The following is a 14,208-nucleotide window of genomic DNA, read 5'->3' on the forward strand; positions in this document are numbered from 1 at the left end:
TGTGATACAGGGTCTCTATTTGAGTCATCCATGAAAAAATATTACTTTTTATGCTAAGATTATTACTTTTTATTGTGAATAGCGGTAGGGTTTACCCGTCTCACAAATAAAGATTCGTGAGTCCGTCTCATAAGAGACCTACTCTTGTTATTTCCTATGTTTAATTTAATTGACGTCTATTTCTATATATTTGCATAATTAATTAAGTAATATAATTCCATTACGGGTCAAGATTTGGTTTAACATTGATGTCCAATAATCCGGATACTTAGATTTCGGCTCAAATTATTGGATTTACATCGAAAAGTGAAAACTAACAAGTCATTAATATTAGTATTTGCTAATGTTTGTCATTTTCGATGCTTTCCAATACAATTTTTTCATTAACTTTATTCCTGCATCACACGAACTTTATTTAATATCGGTCCACAATTTTTTAATTAGGGCCGACAAAAAATAATAAATACGATTCTATATAAGATAAAAATATATAATTAAAAATTTGTAAAGATGGTGGTGATTGGAATTAATTATATGATGCCAAATTCTCATCCTTCGGAATACAAAAAGTCATCATACATTCTACTATACATATATAATTAATTCCAATCACACATATATACACACACACACAAAAAAAAAGTGATCATACATTCCATAATATATATAAAAGTGATCATATTGTCTCATAATACTTTCAGTTTAGTTGATTTTCAATTTGACTAAATTTGTTAAATCACCAAAATTTAATTGATATAACATATATTAAATATTTTAGTGCGTCGTGGAAGTCTATCGTTTGTATTTTCCATGATCAACCCTAGGGATGACAACTTTCTCCACAGGTTTGGGGCCCTGCGGGGAAAACCCGAAACGGGGATGTGGATCCCCGATTTTTTCGGGTTCGGGTTCGAGGATTTTTTCAAATCCCCGATGTAATTCGGGGCAGGGTATGGGATTAATATCCTCATCCTCGAAACCGCCCCGAAAATAATACTAATAATAAAATAATAGTATAATTAATATTAATAATATAATAATATTATTATTTTTTAAAATATTAATAATCTTAATATTATTAATATTGATATTGATATTAATATTAATATTATATATAATAATAATAGAAAATAATAAGTTTGGTTTGAGAAAATCTCGGAATTCGTCATCGTCTTGCCATATTAATATTTTTGAAACGGGGATGGAAAGTTGATCCCCGAAGTTTCGGGTTTGGGGATTCCCCGAACCCGAAAAAGCGGAGATTGGGGCGGGTATGGGGGTGGGGATAGAATTCGGAGATGGGGATGGGAATGGCAAACCCGCCCCCGCCCCGGCTCATTGCCATCCCTAATCAAACCCCTCATTCCCTCTAATTTTCCAATCAGCCAACAATATTAATTATACAATACTTAACATAGTTATAAATATTTATATATTTACATTTTTTTCTTTCATTCGAATTAAATTAATTATATATAACTAAAAATTATAATAAATATAATGGATCTTAATTTTCTCCGAAATTAAGATTGAGTCTATGGAGCTTAGTTTTCTCCAAAATATGCATCGTGTATTCAATTATATTTTTTTATGAATATATACTTTCTAAAATAATTGAAAAATATATTTATTTTAAATAAATTATTCTAAAATATGGTGGATAAACATATTGACCATAATATTCAAAATATTGTAGATAACTGCATATTCCCTTAATGTTCTTGGATATTCTAATGAAAATACTTATCATTATTTAATCAATTAATCGAAACCCTCAAAATCATGTAAATTTTGATCACGAAATTACGATATATTTTTAATACTCAAGAAGTAATTGGTCTCTCTATAACAGATAAAATTCATATAAAAGGTTGAAATTGTATTGAACATGTTTTGGACAATTAGAGGTTGACAAACAAAAGGTGTGCAACTAATTTGAAGCCACAAATCTCTATGCTTTAAATCAAAACATTTGTTTCATCGAGTGGGAAAAAGTGAATATGTCCCCAAAATTTGGTTCCCTCGCTATCCTTTGATTTCAAGAATATTTTTTCTGTCCAATAATCAGCCAACAAGATGTGATCAACTTTGTTTGCTGAAAGTGAAGCGATCGGTGAGAAGTATCATTTCAATAAATAAAGTCCCAATGTGGATTGCAAGACCTTTCAGTTGTAAAGTTGTTTTAAGAATTTATGGTGCATATTGAAATTGGGGCATGCGTGAAGGTTAATAGGCAAACAAGATCTTGTGATTAATGACATTCATAAAAAACTTGTGATCTCGATTTTGGTGGATATAGTTTTCAAATTTACTTTTCATGCGTATTGATTTTGAAAAACTTAGAGTTTCAAGAACTACAAAAAATAAAATTGACATTCATGTCATGTTTATGGAATTAGTCTCAAATAAAGAATTTACGAAATATATCTGAATAATTACTAGCTATAACTTTTGATAAAAAGACAAATACTCGATCCTACAATTGGTATTAGAATTAAGGTCGCGAGTTTGATTCTCATTGATTGCAGGTAATACAATTACTGCGAGATGGGTTGTTAGGATGCAATAATTGTTTCTACTTTTTAGAACAATCGAAACGTGACGTTTGAGTTGTTGAATGACTTAAAAGATTTCAGTTGCACTGTTACCATAAATTATAGTTTTTAGGTAAAGTGTCAAACGCTCGATTCTATAGCATAAATATTCATATTTTAATTTTTAGATTACAAACATTTATGTTGAAACTCTAGTAATATATCCACCAAATTAATATATAAAAAGTTTTTTTTATGGAAATATCTAAAAATATTTGATACCAACCGACTGCGAGTGCATGTTTCACCGAGACACAGACTATTGTATCTTTCCCATTCTAAAAACTTCTGGTACCCCTTGAGGCCCAAACCGTTAGCTCAACTCGGAGCTTATTATGGAGACTTGATTTGACTATTTTCTCAGTGTGGAACAAACCACATTTGAGACATCTCACATCCCCTTTTTCAATCACCACTCTTTACTCTTCTCTTCTTTTCTCTTCTTCATTTCTTTTCTCTTCTTCATTTATCCAACAGAATTATGACAATTTTTTTTTTATTGACAAAGGTAACATCAATTTATTATATTTGTGAGTAACACCCCTTTATTTTAATAATACTAATATATCACGTTATCAAATTTTTAAATGCTTTCACGTTTAGCCAACAACTGCTCACGTAAAAATTAATCTTTTATTAGAAAATCATATAAAAATACAATTTATAGTCAGTTTACAATTTTCAGCTTAAATTTGCACAATATTTCACATAACGAAAACAAATCTATTAATAGAAGTAATATTTTCAAAAGAAATATAGCAAAGAATTATACTCATGAAAATATAATATTAATAAAATATAAAAAGATTTTCTATCCACGTACCATTACCAACCATTGGTAGATCTTAGGGTTCATGCATGGCTGTATATTATTTCACGCCAAATACTATAAGGTTATCTCCTAACTATTAAAAATGGAAATCAATGGCATCGCACGTGCATGTCTATAAGTCACGTGACACCCACGTTTCATGCAAGTCGGGAGAAGGCGATGCTGCGGTAGGCTTAATAGAGTAAACCTCATTCCATATCTCTGTAAAAACCCTTACAATGGTTCCGTGGTAGTAAGGAGAATTCAGCTGCAAGAAACAATTCAGAAGTTCTTTCAGATTATCTTTCGAGTAAATTTGTTTCTATAAAATCATCTTCAGCATGTCTTGGCTGAAATCCAGATATGGTTTGTCGGAATCTTTCTCCAACGCCACAGTCTCGTCGTCGATTCTTCCAAAACACTTAACACTCCTCAGGCGCATGATTTCTGAGTCGGTATCGGAGGAGTAGCATGCTGGTGGCGTGTCCACGGCCGAGGAAAAGGCGGCCGATGAGGTGGAGGGAGAGGAGTGTGATTTTAGGGTACTTGGGCAGAATACCGCCGATAGTTTTGGCCTTCTGCAGCTGCTGCTGCAGCCTAAACCGATGCCGAATTTATCCAAAAAATAATTTTTCTTGGTGCTAGACATTTTAAGAGACCCCTTTAGAACATCGAGATTTTTTTTCTTGATTTTTGTGTGAGAAAAATGGGGAAACAGATGGTTTTCATATATAAATTCTACACTGAGAACTTTTTTTTTTTAATGGAATGCATGCATTCATTGAAAAGTAAAAAGTTTATAGTAAAAATACACTAGGGCATCCCCAGGAAATATTAATCAATCATACTTCAACAACTAAACACAACCAATAAAAGTTGAAAACAACTACAGCTATAACAGAACATTTGTTGCCTCAGGTACACATCTGTATGTATGTATCTTTATCTTCATGAAGATAGCATCATTGTTCGGCTTCTTATTATCAAACAGTACCCTGTTGCGGAGATTCCAAACCTAGTATACCGTCGCTGATAAGGCGGTAATTCTCATCTTAGCCAACACGGAATTCCCTTTGTAGACTGTCCGGAACGTCGCACACAGTATTGTAGTGGTTGAGGCCATTGTTTTTCTCATATCTAGCCAAGTACGTACATTGTCCCAAATAATCTTCGAAATTCTGCACCGAAAAAATAGATGTGCAACTGTCTCATCTTCTTCCTCACAAAGAAGACATCTACGATCTGAGAGAAAGCCCAATCTGTCTCGCGTCATAAGCTTCGAGTGTGCAAGTAACCAAAGAATAAATCGATGCTTGGGAAGAATGCAACTCTTAGCCAATAGAGGTTTCCACGGCCACACCCCTTTCGCATGCACAAAGTAATCATAAGCTCTAGAAAGCCCCCCACTCTTATCGAACCAAATGTGCAGTCGAGAAGTGGCAGCCGCTAAAGATCCGTCAACACGAACAAGCTCATCACGTATGAGCAGAATGTTCTTGATCAACGTTGAGTCATCGTGCTTTGAACTCCAATTCCACACTCCTCCAAAACAACTGTAGATGTGATTGACCCATTTAATCCAAAGGCTGTCCTTCTTCGAATGAATATTCCATAGAGTTTTAGCTAGCGGTGCATGATTCCAAGCTCTCAAATCTTTCAAACCCAACCCTCCATCCGCAAGTGTTTTACATAACATTGACCAAGCAATAGGAGGATGCTTTGTTGGCCAAACGAATTTGCGAAGATATTGATTGTAACGACTTAACAACACAGTTCGGAATGGGTAATATAGACAGCTAAAAGCATTCAACTCCTTGTATAACAGATCTAATCAACTCAATTTTCCCCGCATACGATAAAGAGTTTCGTGGCCAAGAACTCACCTTCTTTGTCACCACATTGTCCACAAGATCACTGTAATCTGCTGCGCAAAGCCTCTTCGCCGCAATAGGTATCCCTAGATATCTGAATGGTAATGTCCCAATCGTAAAGCCCGTGATGTTCAAGATATCCTGCTTGTTATAATCATCAATGCTAGCCATGAAGATATTAGATTTCGAAGAGTTCATTCGAAGGCCAGCCGTGTTTCCAAAATTTTGAAGGCATTGCATAATCATGAAAAGACTAATTCGATCCCCATACGAAAATAGTAGCAAATCATCAGCATAAGCTAAGTGTGTTATTCTAAGAGTTGCACATTTAGGATGAAATCTGAAATTCGGTGATCTGGACATTCGTTCGAGCATACGAGACAGCACTTCAATACATAGTGTAAACAATAAAGAGGAGAGGGGGTCACCTTGTCTAAGTCCACGCTTCCCTGGGAAATACCCATGGTAAAGACCATTAATCACAATAGAATACGAGGTCGTTGTGACGCACTCCATAACCCATTCAACAAATCTGCACGGAAACTTCATGCCTAATAGAACCGCATGCAAAAACCCCCCAATCAACAGTGTCGTAAGCTTTCTCCAAATCAATTTTCAAAATACATCTTGGGGAGCCACGCTTACGAGCATATTTGCGCAGCAACTCTTGGGCTAGGTGAATATTATCTACAATAGATCTTCCTTGAATGAACGCTGCTTGAGCCCCATCAAAATACACTGTGAACTTTTGATTTGAGGGTTGGTGGCATGCTTCAAACATGTCCAAAGATTGATTTTTTTTTTTTTGTCGCAAAGTTTTCATGTACACTATTTAATTATCAAGTTAAGCATCATGTACACTATATATATGTATATATGTCGAGATATTCGTTTAAATTAGGAGCAAAGATTAAAAAATGCGTATTTTAAAGCCATTGCATGCTAATATATTTTTTTCAATTTTTTCGAAATCGTCATACTAAATTTCCAACCTATTTTTTTTACACAAAAACTTGATCGTCTCACTGCTGTCTCACATGGAGCTACTCATTTTTTAAAAGATCCTATGTATCTGGCTTCATTTCCTGTAAATATGGAGTATATGTATGTATATATGTTGTTGCTTAATATCCATCCTTATATGTATCCGTCATTTATAAAATAAATTTAATTACACCTATGTAATTAATGTTGAACAATTCTTATTTTATTAGTATAAAATATGTTATTACATGTGCCAATGATAATTTCAACAAATAGTACGTACGAGATATCATATTTTGTATATTATGGTTGCTCAAATTCTTAGATCACAAAAAATTTTGTGAGACGTCATCATAAATCAATTTTATGAGATAAATATCTTATTTAAATCATCTATAAAAAAATATTAATTTTTATGTTAACTTATTATTATAAATATAAACAAAATTGACTTCGTCTAACGATAAAAAGAGTTTCAGTTTTGAAGGAAAGCCTTCAATCAAATAAATTTGAGCTCCAATCAATGTCCAAATTTCGTTAGCTGTATTCTTGGGCCAGATTCTACTTTCGATTTTCATTGGGTCAGTAGCGCAGCCCGTTTCATTTTTTTTTTGCTTAGCATTGGGGCTCTAATTTGGAGTTTGTCTCTGTTTTAATATTTTATTTATTATTATTTTTTTAAAAATATTTGTTATTGACGTTAATTGATCGAAATAAATAATATAAATCGTTTCACTTATTCGGTTCAGGGAAAAAAAAAATCAAATTCTTAGATAATTTGGTTAAAAATGCAGTTCGAAATTCAAATCGATTACACACACACTTGGCTTAAGACGCAGCATGTACAGAGCCGAATTCGGAAATAGTTGAATATGAACCCGTAATCTACTAATCTTATCTCCTCTGCGGGTGAAATATAATTATTCTATTTATTCCTATTTTATTAAGATTGATAGCACGATAGTAACCATTTAGGAAGAACATCAACTTTTTCTTCCAACTTTACCCTTATATGATACTATTATTACACTTTTGTTTTTTGTTTTTTTAAAAAAAATTCAACACACACTTTTATTTTTATTTTTATTATTTAAAAAATTCAAATAAATTTAGTCCCTCCATAATTTGTCAAATTTCACTTTAGTCCATCAGTAATGATAAAAAAATGTACACACACGTATCGCGTGTGCAGAATACTAATATAGATCAATTTTCAGTATGATTACTCATAAAAAATTTGAAAGTTTTTTTTTTTTTTTAGTACGAAGAGAAGTGATCGCCTCATATCACTGGTGTTAGTAAGAGGAAGTTTTAGTAGTGGTCCAAATTCATCGCGCAAATTTTTTCAGATTTTTGCCAAAATTAATATGCTACGACATTCCCAATTTAGTTGACCCAATAATTAAAAATAATAATACCACAAAGACAAAAACTTGTGTGAGACGGTCTCACGGATCGTATTTGTGAGACGGATCTCTTATTTGGGTCATCCATGAAAAAATATTACTTTTTATGCTAAGAGTATTACTTTTTATTGTGAATATCGATAGGATTGACCCGTCTCACAGATTAGGATCCGTGAGACGATCTCACATGAGACTCACTCTACCACAAAACTTGACAGTTAATATCTGATCAATAAATAACCTTTACAAAGAACTGTTACCCACTATGGGTCATCGAGAAAATATTTGTTTGAAATAGCTTTCGATCAGTAATAAATTTGGGCTCATTGGTATTTTTGTGCTACTCTGAAAGTATTTATCTCTGTATTATGGTTAAATGTTATTTTTTGGATCATCAATATATATGTCAACTTCTATAAAAATGCGATAGAGTAAGTATTGGAATATGAGAAAAAGATAATAGCATTGAACTAACCCAATAATAACTGTCAAAACGGTAAACCCGCGAGTAATTGAAGAATCCGAAGAAATCCCATAACCTGGAACGACGTGTAATTTAATGGGGGGCTGGATATCCCTTCATTTCCTCTCAATATTCCAAATTTTATTTTATGTTATTTTTCAGAATTTGTTTTTAATTTAATAGATTTCTTTCTATCACAAGTCTTCGATCTATTCCAAGTTTCGATCTTTTATATCCAATCCAAAATTCACGCACATATGTGTGTGTATATATATACATACATGCACGTATGCTGATCACAGCCACGCACGTTCGTAAAATCATCCCATATATATAACCAACTTCTTAATTTTTTCTTAAAATCAGGACTTTAATTTGCATTTCCCAAGGACCCAGAATTTTAAGATCCTCCCTCTCAAGCAAGGTTACCTTCCTTTGGATTTTTCCGTGAAAGATTCTTTGATAAATAATAATAATAACATGTCCTCAAGGGGATCATCGCATTTTCTGTTTGTTTTGTATGCAGTTTCTTCAAATGGCTGCCCTCGGAACCATTTGATATTTTTGTCTCTGTGGGAGGATTATTATAGAATCCATCTCGTTTATTTGCCCCTCGAATCTGCTTTTTTAGCAGGTGAAAGTAATTACCTTTTATTGGCTGTGTTGAATTATTTCTTGATTAATCCATTATTTGTCAAATAACTCTCAAGTATTGGCAGGCTTTAGGATTAAAGATGATCGGGGAATTCATCACCAGATGTTTAGTGTATGTCATAACAGTAATTCTTTACATTTTTTTAAGGAATTTTTATCAGGAAGCTTTAAAATTTGGTAAAAGTTGATTTTTTTTAAAAGAAAAAGAAGAAGAAGATGAAGAATTGACCATAGTTTGTTTCTGAACGGAACAGATTGGTTCTTGGATATGCTTACCCTGCATTCCAGTGTTTCAAAACTGTGGAGAAAAACAGAGTTGAGATTCAAGAACTCAGGTTTTGGTGCCAATATTGGTGAGAACTTTCTTTCCTTTTTTTTTATTAGTAACGACTATACGCTGAAGTTGTTAAAACTTTATGCATACACATATGTAAAAACTAAAGGACTTGTGTTTTGAAATGAGAAAGAAAGGTACAGGTAAGTTTATTTGTTGTCTTAATGACTTAGGCTAAATGTTTATAAAATCAATTTCAGTATCACACTTACAATTATCCAATAGATTTAATGGTTTTAGTTTGCTAAAATTTCTCCAAGTCTCATCTTAATTTTCTCCCATTTCCCATTATTTTAATTTAATGAATAATAATATTTCTTGCAACAGATCATAAGTTAAATCTTGAAATGCTGATTTTTGCAGGATTATTGTTGCAGTGTTGACAATTCTTGAGAAAATTGGCGATGTATTTGTTTCATGGTACGTGATTTATGCAGTGATGAAGAAAATAGAGTCGTCAAATACAAATATCATCTTCAACTCTTTTCTAAGAACTTCTGTACAACATATAGTAAAAAATGATTCCAACTTAAAGTTTTTTTCATAGTTTATTTTTGTCCAACTCTTCTGTCTCTGTCACTGGTTATTTTTCTTTTTCTTTTAAATTTCTGTTTGCCAATTTAATTTTGATCTTGTGAATGAACTTGAAATCTTACATAGGTTGCCTATGTATGGTGAGATGAAGTTGGCACTCTTCATCTACTTATGGTATCCAAAAACGAAGGTAAGTAAACTGTTCTCATATTTAATGGATGTTTCAGAAAGAACATAGTTATAGATTCCACTGAACAAAAATTACGAAGGAGGGCAGAGCGAAATGAGATCTAATCGTGGCTAAACTTGAGCATAAAAAGTTTAAAACTTTTGTTCTACTTTTGTTATGCAAATACATGATAGATAGTCAAATGAGTATAGTTTAACTTGTTTTAATGCAGGGAACAGGATATGTGTATGAGTCTTTATTGCGGCCGTATATGTCGAAACATGAGACAGATATTGATAGAAGTTTAGTAGAATTTAGGAATAGGGCTTGGGATTTAGCAGCTTATTATTGGCAGAACTGCACAGAACTGGGTTCAGTCAAGATTCTCCAACTGCTTCAATTTGTGGCCTCCCAGTCTACAAGGAGGATTGCACAGCCTATCACCTCTCAGGTATCCAATGTTTCTCTCTTTTTCTGTACAGAAAGTAAAATAAAAAATTACTAGAAAAACACAGGGGATGTTTAACATAGGTTGGATCAGGAAAAAATAATTTCTATGCAAAAAAATGGACCCATTCATTGTTTTTCTAGGCTTTCCCCTACCGCCTACGCATTCGATGAGCATGCTAGACATGTATCATACTGTCCGAACAAAAGAGCTGGCTTTTGGGTGAAAGTCATTATAGAACCAAAGTGGTGACCATTGCATTTGGAGTGAGGATGCTCTCATTCATCTAAATCTTTACACGAGTTTTGAGAATTATAGAGTAAAGGCGTGTAGCGGGGTCGATGTCGAGTTTTAGCAGTATCAAGAACAAGTTGATTCATGGTTTAATTTTGCTAGGTTGGTTATTTTTGAGTTCGAGTTTAACTCAAAAGTGCATAACGATAATGATAAATTTCTCGAATATCAAGGGACTTAAAACGAAGGAATTGGTAGAAGACAATATGTATGCCGCCAATATTATGTCACTTGCTAGGTCCAATCATATGTCACTGGATTTCCTTCAATCTTTCCAGCAGAATGTGGATAACCAGAGACCCGGCGGTGCTCCTCCACCAACTCCACCTACCACACCTTCCGGAATTCTCCAGAATAACAAGGCTGAAAAGAAACGACCTATTGTTCCCACATGGAGAACCTCCACCTCGAACCGTGCCCAAACTCCCAAGTCCGAGTCCATTCAGGTTCAGCTCCAAGATCAAACGAATCATATCCGGCCTGAGGATGTCATTGTTCCTGATTTAGATATTGGCGAGGGATCAAAAGAAAAATGCAGTGTGGAACTTAATTTACATGCGGCTATGCTGAAACTTAGGCGCTCCAAAGGTGGCACCAATTAGCGAAACATCGTTGCAAATGTAATATGACATGTCTCTATAAAGTTTTATTTCATTCATTTTTCCCTCTTTTTATGGAAATTGGTTTAGAATAGGTCTCATTTCGAATTTTGCCATTACATCATTAAATTAAATAGATTTTAAATTGAGTTGCATTTATATTTTTAATAAAATCAAGAAAAAGGCAGTCATTGTATAGAAGAGCTCTTAAGTCAATATTCGACCACACCCTCTTAACAGATCCGCATTCACCCTCCGCCACTTATCTTCCAGCATCCGCCACTATCAATCCCCGGAGCTCCTAAACCCTATACACCCGCGTGCTCGAATTCATCAAATCTATACATGTTACTGGAAGGAGCTATGTCATCTTGTTCCCTTTCAATGGCGCCAACAGCCATGGCCGCCGCTTCTTGTTCATTATCTCCAACTTACATCGACCATGTTTCCCTTCATTTCTTCCCATGTATATCACATCCCACCTTAAAGACTCCTCTTGGACACAAGACTTCGCTAAATTTCTCGCCTTTTTCTTCTCTATCCCTTTCTTCGACAATCTGTGCTGCATTAGATGGTGTTGAGATAAGTCAGGAAGAAGACCCAGAAAGGGTTATTGGAGAAACGGTGCTTCATGGAAAACAAGTTGAGAATGCGATGGAGGAGAATGAGGCGTTGGAATCTGTGAAAGCTGGAAGACTCTACGTGGGCAATTTGCCATTTACAGTGACACCTGCTGAATTGTCCGAAATCTTCGCTGAAGCAGGTCGTGTTGTATCTGTGGAGGTCTGTGTGCTCATCTTTGGCCTTTCTAACTGGATAAGTTTCAACGTTTTTCGGTTGATTGTGTTTCTTTTGATTTCGCACCATGTATGTCATCAAGAACCAAAATTCTGGAAAGAATGTATTCAAATTTTTTAAAGTGTTTATGCAAGAAAGTGGTTACATCAGAACCCATTCAAGAAAATAGTGGGAATTTGTGCCATGTGTAACCTTTTGTTTTAAAGGTTATCTACAGTAAATCTCCCGGAAGGAGTCGCGGGTTCGCATTTGTCGATATGGGCACAGTGAAAGCAGCCGAAGAAGCAATTCGCCTCTTTGATGGAGCTGTAAGTTATTGTTCTTTCATATCATGCATTCTCTGTTCTATTTATGATACATGTTTTGTCCTTGTGATCTGATTGTGATCTTTAATTTGTGTATTCTACCATAAAATTTGATCCGCGGCTATGCTACTACCATGTAAGATCTTATTTGTCACTTAGAACGTCTAATAATTGTTTGGGAGTTGCTATTCCATTTAGGTGTGCCACTGATTGAGTACATGCATATGTGAGACTATATATATGTTAGCTCTTGATAGAATGAGAATTTACATCATGCAACAGGAAATCGGGGGCCGCAATGCAAAGGTAAACTTCCCCGAGGTGCCAAAAGGAGGTGAAAGGGAGTCAATGAGTCTGAAGGCAAGAATCGGCAACAAGGGCTTTGTAGACAGCCCTCACAAAATGTATGCAGGCAACCTCAGTTGGAGCCTAACCTCTGAAGCTCTCAGAGAAACCTTCGCACAACAGCCAGGATTCACAAGTGCCAAAGTCATCTTCGATAGAGATACTGGGAGATCACGAGGCTTTGGATTCGTAACTTTTTCGTCTGCGGAAGAATTAGAATCCGCACTTGAAGCAATGAATGGATTGGTAAATTAACACTTGAATGTCATCTCTTAATTAGTTCCTTTTTGCCAACCAGATCGTCATCTTAATTCTTTCTTAAGTTTTCTTATAAACTCGTGTATTTTTATGTTATTATATTACATAACATGCATGACAATACAATATCACCGCTCCTAAATTTCTCAAATTTTAGTTTCTTCTCCTCCGTCCTAAACTTCTAATTCTGCCACTCATTGGGATGGTTTTCATGTTATGCTGCTTCTAATATCCTCTTCCATTCGTTGATACAACTAGGATGTAGAAGGCCGGTCATTAAATTTACAAGTCGTGGAGCGGAGAACTTCATCAGCAGTTTAAGAAGACATACGAGAGAACGCATCGGGCAATGCCATTGCCATGAATCTCAGGGGTGTACTGTCTCAGCCTTATATGTACATGTACCAAATTGATGATAAATTCATATATTTGGAATACTTTCATATTCCTATTGAAATCTTCCGCTTGTTTAGCATCCAAAAAGTAAACAACACCAGATGTAACAGAGCCACATCCACGAGCATTACATAGTTTACGAGTTTGAACTTTGCATGAAAAGATTAAATTTTATAATTTGAGAGAAAATATAACTGTTATATATCATATCTTATCTTTGCTAGCAACTCCGCGTGTTATCCTTTCCTTTGAAATTTCGCGATTTTCCAATTATGTCAATTTATGAATTATGACATGATAGACATCTTCTCCGAATTTTCCAATGGGTGGCCCCACTTTTTATTATCTCTTGATTTGGTTATCCAATAAACCCCTTCATACGTTAATAATATGTTCCAAGTTAATTCAATAAAATTATGCGATTCATTTCAATAAACAAGACAATGCAATGATTTTTTAGACAACTGTATTTTAATAAGTTTAAGATAGATTTTTTTTAAAAAAAATGATTAAATAAAAGTAATTATATATTTTTATTGTTAAACAAATTTTGTAATTGTTTTTTAAAAACATCTAGGTCGTATTGGATAGATGAATATTAACTATATGAATTTTAATTATTATTTTATTGTTAAGAATTAAATAATAGATGAAATCTTAAATTCATATTTTAATTATTTATTGGTTAGTTACACAAAATATAATAAATTTTAAATATTTTTGTTATTGAGTAACCAAGAAACCTATTTAAATTAATATAAAATATTATATAAAAATGAAATAAATAAATTTGAAGATATTCCTTTTTAGGGTGGCCGTACCGAACTCAATTTTTTCACATTGATACCGATATCGAAAATTCGGTATACCGTACATTCGGTATATCGAATTTTCGGTATGAAAAAAGTTCATACCGGTACCGTACCGAAATTTTCGATATACCGA

General features: G+C 34.0%; 3 protein-coding genes and 1 pseudogene across 4 annotated transcripts; 2 read left to right on the forward strand and 2 right to left on the reverse strand.

The window, feature by feature from the left end:
- Positions 1 to 3,415: 3,415 nt before the first annotated feature.
- Positions 3,416 to 4,059, reverse strand: LOC142550987 (transcription repressor OFP6-like; annotated as a pseudogene).
- Positions 4,060 to 4,420: 361 nt separating this feature from the next.
- On the reverse strand, positions 4,421 to 5,792 carry LOC142550775 (uncharacterized). Its single transcript, XM_075659836.1, has 2 exons — positions 5,289 to 5,792; positions 4,421 to 5,122 (listed from the first exon to the last, which is right to left on the reverse strand). The coding sequence occupies exons 1-2, from the start codon at positions 5,790 to 5,792 to the stop codon at positions 4,421 to 4,423; spliced, it is 1,206 nt and encodes a 401-aa protein (XP_075515951.1).
- A 2,550-nt stretch (positions 5,793 to 8,342) lies between these two features.
- On the forward strand, positions 8,343 to 11,310 carry LOC142551865 (putative HVA22-like protein g). 2 transcript variants are annotated; one of them, XM_075661316.1, is made up of 8 exons: positions 8,343 to 8,553; positions 8,656 to 8,763; positions 8,849 to 8,895; positions 9,038 to 9,136; positions 9,481 to 9,537; positions 9,778 to 9,841; positions 10,053 to 10,271; positions 10,841 to 11,310. In XM_075661316.1, the coding sequence occupies exons 3-8, from the start codon at positions 8,864 to 8,866 to the stop codon at positions 11,162 to 11,164; spliced, it is 795 nt and encodes a 264-aa protein (XP_075517431.1). In that variant the 5' UTR covers positions 8,343 to 8,553; positions 8,656 to 8,763; positions 8,849 to 8,863; the 3' UTR covers positions 11,165 to 11,310. The 2 variants fall into 2 exon arrangements, with proteins under 2 accessions (XP_075517431.1, XP_075517433.1); XM_075661318.1 differs by having other exon boundaries at positions 10,844 to 11,310.
- A 49-nt stretch (positions 11,311 to 11,359) lies between these two features.
- On the forward strand, positions 11,360 to 13,342 carry LOC142551864 (33 kDa ribonucleoprotein, chloroplastic-like). The gene is made up of 4 exons (XM_075661315.1): positions 11,360 to 11,944; positions 12,166 to 12,267; positions 12,547 to 12,855; positions 13,126 to 13,342. The coding sequence occupies exons 1-4, from the start codon at positions 11,507 to 11,509 to the stop codon at positions 13,186 to 13,188; spliced, it is 912 nt and encodes a 303-aa protein (XP_075517430.1). The 5' UTR covers positions 11,360 to 11,506; the 3' UTR covers positions 13,189 to 13,342.
- The last annotated feature ends 866 nt before the right edge of the window (positions 13,343 to 14,208 follow it).

This window comes from Primulina tabacum, chromosome 7, assembly GCF_025594145.1.
Source record: "Primulina tabacum isolate GXHZ01 chromosome 7, ASM2559414v2, whole genome shotgun sequence".
Taxonomy (NCBI): domain Eukaryota; kingdom Viridiplantae; phylum Streptophyta; class Magnoliopsida; order Lamiales; family Gesneriaceae; genus Primulina; species Primulina tabacum.

What these genes read in the sequence shown, in the direction of transcription:
- LOC142550775 (XM_075659836.1), bottom strand. Translation starts at nt 5,792, where the DNA reads ATGGAGTGCGTCACAACGACCTCGTATTCTATTGTGATTAATGGTCTT. An exon ending in ACAATGTGGTGACAAAGAAG is followed by an intron (nt 5,123 to 5,288) that starts GTGAGTTCTTGG and finishes TGGCCAACAAAG; the next exon opens with CATCCTCCTATTGCTTGGTC.
- LOC142551865 (XM_075661316.1), top strand. Translation starts at nt 8,864, where the DNA reads ATGATCGGGGAATTCATCACCAGATGTTTAGT. An exon ending in TTCATCACCAGATGTTTAGT is followed by an intron (nt 8,896 to 9,037) that starts GTATGTCATAAC and finishes TGAACGGAACAG; the next exon opens with ATTGGTTCTTGGATATGCTT. An exon ending in CACAGCCTATCACCTCTCAG is followed by an intron (nt 10,272 to 10,840) that starts GTATCCAATGTT and finishes CAATCTTTCCAG; the next exon opens with CAGAATGTGGATAACCAGAG.
- LOC142551864 (XM_075661315.1), top strand. Translation starts at nt 11,507, where the DNA reads ATGTTACTGGAAGGAGCTATGTCATCTTGTTCCCTTTCAATGGCGCCA. An exon ending in TTCGCCTCTTTGATGGAGCT is followed by an intron (nt 12,268 to 12,546) that starts GTAAGTTATTGT and finishes ATCATGCAACAG; the next exon opens with GAAATCGGGGGCCGCAATGC. An exon ending in TTGAAGCAATGAATGGATTG is followed by an intron (nt 12,856 to 13,125) that starts GTAAATTAACAC and finishes TGATACAACTAG; the next exon opens with GATGTAGAAGGCCGGTCATT.